At 40.7% G+C, this 9166-nt stretch overlaps 1 protein-coding gene across 1 annotated transcript in view; it reads right to left on the bottom strand.

The window, feature by feature from the left end:
- Positions 1-8059: 8059 nt before the first annotated feature.
- Positions 8060-9166, bottom strand: part of ALKBH8 (alkB homolog 8, tRNA methyltransferase) — a gene marked incomplete at both ends in the record, with an annotated part of 37091 nt that continues 35984 nt past the window's right edge. The window contains one exon of the mRNA XM_084249016.1: positions 8060-8614. Coding sequence (XP_084105142.1) covers positions 8060-8614 — 555 coding nt within the window. The remainder of the gene's footprint in view (positions 8615-9166) is intronic.

Here is a 9166-nt window from a genome sequence, read left to right as displayed (position 1 = left end):
TTTTTCTTTTTCTTTCTAGCTTATTTCGCTGAGCATGATCCCTTCCAGCTCCATCCACATTGCTGCAAATGGCTTGTGTTTATCTTTTTTTGAATGCTGAGTAATATTCCATGGTATGTATGTACCACATCTTCTTGATCCAGTCATCTATTTGTGGGCATTTGGGTTGTTTCCAAAGCTTAGCTATTGTAAACAGTGCTGCTATAAACATAGGGGTGCAGGTGCTCTTTGGAATTGATGTTTCTGTGTCCTTTGGGTAAATACCTAGGAGTGGAATTGCTGGATCATATGGAAGCTCTATGTTTAGTAGGTCCAGAAATCTCCACACAGCTCTCCATAGTGGTTGGACCAGTTTGCACTCCCACCAACAGTGCAAGAGTTCCTTTTTCTCCACAACCTCACCAACATTTGTTGTTGCTAGTTTTTTTAATATGTGCCATTCTCACTGGTGTAAGATGGTATCTCATGGTACTTTTGATTTGCATTTCCCTGATTACAAGTGATGTTGAACATTTTTTCATATGCCTGTTGGCCATTTGCATTTCCTCTTCAGAGAAGTTTCTTTTTAGCTCTTCTGCCCATTTTTTGACTGGATTATTTTCTTTGTTGCTGTTGAGTCTCATCAGCTCTTTGTAGATTTTTGTGATCAGTCCTTTATCATTAGTGTTGTGTGCAAAAATATTCTCCCAGTCGGTGGGGTTTCTCTTTGTTTTTGTTGTTGTCTCTTTTGCTGTGCAAAAGCTCTTTAAATTCAGTGCATGAAATATTTAGGAGTAGGAATCAGCTGTGAACAGCACAAGACAGAACCAATTCACAGTCCTTAATTTTGAGGTACAGGCTGTAGGTGGTAAACAGTTTGAGGCAGGAAGTGATAAGAGCTGGAGAGGCCTGGGAAGATTTTTGAATCTAGTTATGAAGTCATGCCTTCTGTGAGTCCTGAGAAGCTTGTTGCTAAGTAAATCACAACTTAGGCATTAAAGAACCAGGCTTGGTATTCAAGAACAGATCAAGAATCCAAAACATGGCTTGTTCCTCATTATTAAAAGAGATAGGGCCTCCCTGGTGGTGCAGCGGTTGAGCGCTGGGTTGCAAAGCTGCCCGCGGCCTCTGCGGCACCGGTTCGATCCCCGGCTGCTCCCCAACCACCGGAGGAGGGTCCCACATGGCGCGCAGACCTCTCCTGCCGCCCGCTGCTCCCCTCGGCAGTGTGCTTCGGTCCTTCTGCCTGCTCTGCTCTGGTGAATTCTCTCACCCTCCCGCGCTTCTGACTGTACCCAGTGCTTGTATAAATAAATAAATAACTAAAAATAAATCTTTAAAAAAAAATAAAAAAGAAAAGAAACCTAGGAGAAACTTTAAAAAAAAAAAAGAGATAGGGGCCTCCCTGGTGGCTCAAGGGGTTAACATGCAACCTATGAAGCTATCTGCAGCCACTGCAGCACGAGTTCTATCCCCAGCCAGGAAGCTACCCACACGGTGCAGCAGACCTCTCCTGACTCGCCCCCTGCTCCCCTCAGCAGTGTATTTCAGTCGATCTGCCTGTTCTGTTCCCCGCTCTGTCTCGGGTAAATTCTCTCACCCGCCCCCCTCACACCTCTGGCTGCACCCCAGTTCTTGTATGCATAAATAAATAAATCTTTTTTAAAAAAAGCTTAGCTGACTTTTGAACAATATGGGGGTTAGAGGCACTGACACCCCATGCAGTAGAAAATCAGGTATAACATTAACTTCCCAACTACCATAGCTTGCTGTTGACTGGAAGCTGTTAACTGACAGTCAATTAACACCTATTTTGTATGCCTTATGTAGCCTGTACAGTATTACTACGATAATGTAAGCTAGAGAAAAAACATTAAGAAAATCATTAGGAAAATGTATTAAAAGTACTGTACTGAATTTATTTGTACTGTAGATAAACACCATGTATTTACAAGAAAATCAGCATATAAGCAGGCCTATGCAGTTCAAACTCGTGCTGTTCAAAGGTTCGGAGTAATTAAATATTTTGAACTACTCGAATAAAAAAGCAGTTATGAGTAATCTAAGAAAAAATAAAATGAGTTGGAAATATTTTTGGGTAGTTCATTGAGCTGCCTACCGGATACCAAGGGATGTGTTAATTTTCTTGAGCAATTAAACCGCATCTGAAACAGCAGCTGCAATTGCAGTCACCATCTGGTTAAGTTCATGATAACCCATTATCATTCCCTAAGGCCCATCTGTTTTCTATACTAGCCAAAATGGTGAGTTGAACAGGGAGAGGGTAGGAATCTCTACCCTTGCTACCTCCAAGTCCTTGATGGGGGAGCTACTCACTGCATTCCGTTTGCAATGTGGTGTTGCTTTTGGTTTTCCGCTCCCTTAGGGAAGCACTATACCTTATAAAAAGGTAGAGTGGCCTCCACTTGCCCTTTCCTACAAAAATAATCCTCATTCCACAGGACAGGGAACCAAGGCAGGGATTCTGACAATTGTTGAGCATGTTTATTCTAGTGCACAGTCACCTGGTTAAAGGTCATGTATCACTTCAAGGAACCAAATGTCACTGAAAGAGTCACAGTGAAAATTTATAGCAGAGTCCCAGGGTGGGTCCTCAAGGAAATCCAGCCTTCCATTAATTCAAGAGGCCCTGGGTCTGTACACTGGCTAATGTCTGGGAGTTGACTGAGGGACCATAACTCTTTGTTTTGGTGATTCAAGTTAGACTTTTCTGCCTATGTAAGCAACCAAGAATTTAGTAGATTCTCCTCTGCTTATCTTGCAGGGATGCCATAACCAGCTAGCTAACATCACTGGTTTCTGTGTTGACTCTGCTGTCCTTTATCAACCTACCCTGCCCTTGGTGGTTAAGCTTAGTCACTTAGCCCCTGCCACTCGGGAATCCAGCTACCCCCACTGCATTTGCAGTCCAAGTTAGTTGGCAGCAGTTCCCACTGTTGCACTTAAATGCACTAAGAAGAGTACCACAGTATCAAGGATGCTGGGGTCTCCTGGCAGATGTGCAAAGTACAAGGAGGCACCTTGCTGCCAGCCCTCTTCCTGATGATGTCACTGCTCCGTGCAGCCCTGAAACCTATCTGGATGCCACTTAGGACCAAGATACTCCCTTTTGTTCTACCTGTTATGTAGAACATGGGCTTCTTCAACCCATGTATGTCTTGGTCAGAAGATGCTGCTATGTCATTTCTGCCCTATTAGAAAGCTCCATGGTGCCGAGGCTACAAGCATATATGGTGTAAGCTCATTAGGACCCTGTTTTAGAGGAGTTCCAGAGCAAAAGTAAAATCCCTACTGTCTGCAGCCCAACATTCATTGCCATTCTAGTTAGTGCAAGCCAAGTTTCCTTTGGAAAACCTCCCTATTCTCAATCCCATAGTTTGTGCAGGACTGATACTACCTGAAGATACATAAGAGGGTCCTGATACCCCAAGTCAATCAAGACCTCCTTCTGCTAGATGCAAAGAATTGCACAAAACCCAGATTCAAGTCAATCACCCCTCCATTCTCTGCAACAGATCAAAGATAATCCTATGCCACCAGGCTTATGACTGTACCTTCTAGGAAGCAGTGCCATTATGTAAAATGGGTTGTTTTTAATTGGTATGATGTTTCCACTGGTCTGCCTGGAAGTGTAGAGTTTTCACTACTATTACTCTATTAACAAGGAGTCCAGCTTTTGTTGGACAAAAGGAGTGTTCACAAAAAGGAACTTTTTTAAAGATTTATTTATTTATACAAGCACTGGGTACAGTCAGAAGCGCGGGAGGGTGAGCGAATCCACCAGAGCCAGAGTGGTAGCAGAGCAGGCAGAAGGACCGAAGTACACTGCTGAGGGGAGCAGCGGGCGGCAGGAGAGGTCTGCGTGCCATGTGGGACCCTCCTCCGGTGGCCGGGGAGCAGCCAGGGATTGAACCAGTGCTTCAGAGGCCGTGGGCAGCTTCGCAACCCAGCACTCAACCGCTGCGCCACTGGGGATGCCCCACAAAAAGGAACTTTCTACAGGAAAATCCTCAGTATCGCAATAAGTACTTGCCTCTCCTATCCCTACAACAAGGCTAACTACAAATTAAGGAAGAAATCACAAAGATTTTTAGCTTTCTCTTATAGTTTTTTGCCCCATATAAGCTGTAAATATGTATCCCAAAGCCTGGGTCAAGGGTCATTCCAAAATAATCATCCAGATGGATTGGAGTCCCCATATTGCATAATCCTGCGGCTCCTTTACGTCCTGCTCTATCAGTGCAGCTAGTTCTGAGACTTTGGGGCTGGCTTTGAGTCTCATGAGCATAAGCAAGAGGTCACTGAAATTTTTATGGGAAAAGAATATGGGCCCTCTCCCAAGGAAGATGTAGACACATGCCCCCACCCACAAAGCTTTGCATACGACTGTTGGTCACTCACAAGCCTGAGCCATAAATTAAGGACTCCTTCCTTAAGTCTACACGGCTCTCTGAGCTTTTCACATTGATTCTTCAAAACAAACTTTAAAGGCTTTTATTTCCTTAAATGCCCTATTTTTCTTTCTGGAAATTCAAAAGCCAGAGAGAACACTCTATAAAATGCATTAGTGGCTCATTCACCATTTCTTTTAATCAATAACAAACTCCAATTGCTTTTGCTAAAGTGAAGACAATAAGACTTTGCACTCAGAATATCTGTGTGGCTATTCTTTCACACTTGCCTTTTAATTTTGAGGGGGACCTAATAAACAGAGCCACAATAGAAGTTAAGGCAACAGTAAAGCTCTTGCTTATAAAAAGGTATTGTGAAGTTATGTTCAGGTACCCTGACTTTCTTGAAGAAGCATTTTCTCTACAGTAATTTAATAAAGTGCCATCAATCACCTACCTATCCACTGTTTACAATGATTTGGAATCCTTGCATGTGTGTGCTTGTTTCTATTTCTGTCTTCACACACTAACTGAACATCTAGCTGCTCAGCAGCACAAGCTCAAGGGATTGGTTAGGTTTCCTTGTAGCTATTTTCTCAGGAAGATTTATTCAGGGCAGTATCATGGTGGAGGGGAAGTAACAGGCAACCAAAATTGCATTAGGCTCCTGGGAACCGATCTCAAAGCCCTTTGAATATCCCACCTGATAAGCATCTGGGAGCCCTGGGTCAAGGTTATCAGCCTGATCTTCAAAGGGGTGAGAGATCAAAGGTCATCCACATGTCTATGTGACTGAGCCCTCACAAGAACACTGAACACAGGGGCTGAGGTGAGCTACGCTGGGGGCCAGCACTCCATGTTGTCATACATCATTGCTGAGCATGTTCTATTCATATTCCACTGGAAGGACAACAGAAAACACCACGCATAGATCTCCACACCATGCACCTTTCCTTGGAGGTTGCTAACCAGTATCCTTCAGCTGTAATAAGCTATGTCCATGAGTGAATTCTAGGAAGTTCTTCTAGCAAGTTCTTGAAAACCCCTGAATTTGCAGATGGCATAGAAGGGAGGTTGTATGGGACCCAACTCTAGTTGGTGTCAGAAGTGATCTTAGAGACATGAATTCATCAGAAATCATATGTGTATGCCTCCTTTTATTAGGCACTCTGTTTCTTAGATTCTGTCATAATGTACCTTATAAGTATAATTTAATCACATTCATCACTTGTGTTTAAGGTATTATAAAATTTGATGATAACTTATTCTACTTTTGATGAACATTTGGATTTTTTCCACTTTTGCACTATTACTATTGACCAGCTTAAAAGGAAAAAACTAGAGAAATCCTCAATCATATGGGAAATTTTGACACCTGTCACAACTGATAAGAACAACCAGATTAAAAAAATCAGAACATTTATATTACAAATTAACAAATTAGATTTCACATCAATTACTACCTAAAAATCCTATAGGCCTTCTTTGGGAAGAATAATAATAAACATTTTCCAAACATAGACTATATTCTTATATTTTCTAACAGCTCTATGAATATTATTTCAGCTCATCTTCACAACAGCTTTTCCAATTTTACAGTTAAGAAAATTGAAGTATAGGGCCTCCCCTGGTGGTGCAGCGGTTGAACGCTGGGCTGCGAAGCTGCCCGCAACCTCTACAGCGCCGGTTCGATCCCCGGCTGCCGGCAAGGGTCCCACATGGCATGCAGACCTCTCCTGCCATGCCCACTGCTCCCCTCAGCAGTGTGTTTTGTCAGTCTGCCTGTTCTGTTCCCCGCTCTGGCTCTGGTGAATTCTCTCACCCTCCTGTGCTTCTGACTGTACCCAGTGCTTGTATAAATAAATAAATAAATAAATAAATAAATAAATAAATAAATAGATAAATAGATAGCTAGATAGATAAATAAATAAATGAATAAATAAAGACTATAATGTATAATTTAAAAAAAAATGAAGTATAGAAAAGTTAAGGAATCTGCCCAAAGGAAAAAAAAAGGCAGATCTAGAATTCAACTTCAAGAAATCTGATTTCAGAGCCAAGTTCTGAATTCCTAAACTATTTTCAATATCTTTCATTTCTGATCTCGTCTTGTATCCCTTTTGGTACTTGCATCTTGATAGAAAATCATCTGCTGTATGCTAAATTTTATTAACATGAGTTAAACTTTAAATTGTAAAGTCCTAGAATTTGTATCAAAAATGAAACTAGTTTTAGCTTTATATTCTTTCTTCTGATATCATAAACCTTATTAAATCATCTGGAGGGAACAATTATAATCTCATACTAAAATTCAATGACACAGTAATCATTGTCTCATCTAAGACCTATTATTGATCACTACAGGCTTCTGAAAGCTTGATGCTTGAAGATAAGCATCACCATCATTTAGTAACAAGATACGTAATTGTTTAGGCACCATCACAGAAAGCAGTTTTTCCTTTCAGGAGTCTTAAGCATTACACTATATAGGCAATACATGCTGAAAGCAAAAATTTTTTTAAAAGACACAAAACCTTTCCCTTCTGCATAATTTGATACAGAAGGGAATATGGTTACTTTTCTACCCTTGTTCCTCCTGGAAACTTGACCTAAGTGGATGGTTAACTGGGTAATAATGGAATATTTTTAAGTAAAAAGTGAAAATAGTCCCTGATTGCACCTGGACTGGAATGAACTATGATTGAACTAGAAACACCTAATAATGACTTTGTGTCTTTGGCTATAATGGCATAATTAGGTCTGACTTGCAATTCTAACTTTTGCTATTTAAATAAAGGCATTAAAAGAGCATATTTCAGTTACCATTAGCACCTAGATCCATACACTAGGAATACCAGTCAGGATTAGTAGTTATTTCAACCCTGTAAAAATATTTTGTTCCCAGATAAAATCCCACTCTGTTTTACTTTTTCGCCATAGCATTTAAGACTATCTGGCAGTAGTAACAATTTATTTGTTTATTGTCTGTCTTCCCTTCTAGAATGTAAGCTCCATAAGGGAAAGGTCTTTGATCTTTCTTGCTCACTGCTCCATACCCAATATGTAAAATAGTAACTGGTACCTAGTAGGGGTTCAATAGGTATTTGTTGGCTGAAGCTTCTACTAACTTATGGGCATTATCTGATTCACTAAACTTTCCTGAGCACCTACTATGTGTCAAGCCCTGTGTAAGTAAGGTGTGGTGACAGAGTGGTTATTAGCTGTGATTTTACAGAGCTAACAATCATAGATAAAACCTCAGACAATTTTCCAGTGAACAGGAACATTTTTCTTTATTAAAATGATTTCACTAAGATTCTCCATGAGTTCACTTGGTAATATTTTATAACAAAAATTTATCTTCAAAATTCTATACCCATACCCCAGTTTCCTAAATACTTCACAAACTACTTCAATCACCTTTAAAACCCACCATGTTCCTTCCCCTAGAAGAAGCCTACCTTTGTGGATAAAATGAGGTCTGCAACAGTCGTAAACTAGATGTTTCCTAACTAATCTCTAATTCCACACTTCTTTCAGGCACTCTCCTTGGGTATTTTTCCCACAAGTACTTTTCTCTTTAACTCAAAAGAGAGCTAATTTAGTCTCCTTTAAAAAACAATAGAAAATGAGCATTTCCTCCCTGTATGATATGTTCATAGGAAGAATCAGATTTTTTGAAGAATCACACACCAGTTCCCCTGATCATAGAAGCTTTGCAGAATGCTGACATTACTCAAAGTCTGGCAAGCAGCTTCCAGTTCTCCCTCACAGAACACATGGTAGTAACGATGAAACACAGAACCTGGTTCATGGGGTACCACTGAGCCAGATGGTTCAACACGTTTATCTTTGCCAAAGTTTTCCTTAAGGTGCCAGGGAACCAGCAAGTCTTGAGAATGAAAAGAAGTCCTGTTAGTGTGAATAGGCAGCCTGGAATTAGTAAGTTTCTTTAAATTGCATCCTTCCTCCTGAAAGTCATTCATGGGGGCAGAACATGTTGAATCCTGCTTGCCCACATCAGGTGTTCGCTCCACAAGCAACTCTTGCACTGATGTATCATTTTTGTTATCTTCTTTTTTCCCTTGGCTAAGTCTGTTTTCTCTAAGATACTTGGACTTCTTCTTATTGTATTCTTGTTCCATTGCCCAGACATAAATGAGAGCCTTCCCTCCGGGTCGCAGGAGCCGAACAAGTTCTTGGAGAGCTGCCACTCTACGCTCCTGGTGAAAAAAACATGTTGCCACTTATCAACCAGGAGGTGATGCAGAGAGAAAACAGGAAAAAGTAACTTTTCAATGGAGTTGAACAGCCAGAAAAATCCAACAAAACATATAAAACAAAAGCAACAAAAGGGAAAAGGATATTTGTTTTGTGATTAGGGGATAAAGTGCTGAAGAAGTAAAGAAAAGGAAGTTTTTCTTAGAGGGCTTTATTTTGCTTTGGATTCAGTTAATGTCATATGTAGTACTGAAATAGCTGATGACTCCAGCACAAGGGATCGGAACATTATTACTAAGTTTATTAATAACATCAAGAAACACTTACCACTGGGGAAAATATGATTTTTTTTTCCTGTCAGATAAATTTAAAGTATTAAGTTCATTTATTTTGAAATTTGGGACAAACCTACTACCAATAAAACACACTAGTTTAAAGGAAAAAAATAGAGGAGGGCCTCCCTGGTGGCGCAAGGGGTTAAGCACTGCACTATGAAGCTTACCGCAGCCTCTGCAGCATCAGTTCGATCCCCAGCCAGCCAGGAAGCAACCCAC

The sequence above is a fragment of the Talpa europaea genome (genome assembly GCF_964194135.1).
Source record: "Talpa europaea genome assembly, chromosome: 12".
In the NCBI taxonomy this organism is placed as follows: Eukaryota; Metazoa; Chordata; class Mammalia; order Eulipotyphla; family Talpidae; genus Talpa; species Talpa europaea.
Note: the sequence above shows the minus strand (reverse complement) of the source record. Positions and strands in the feature narration are given on the sequence as shown.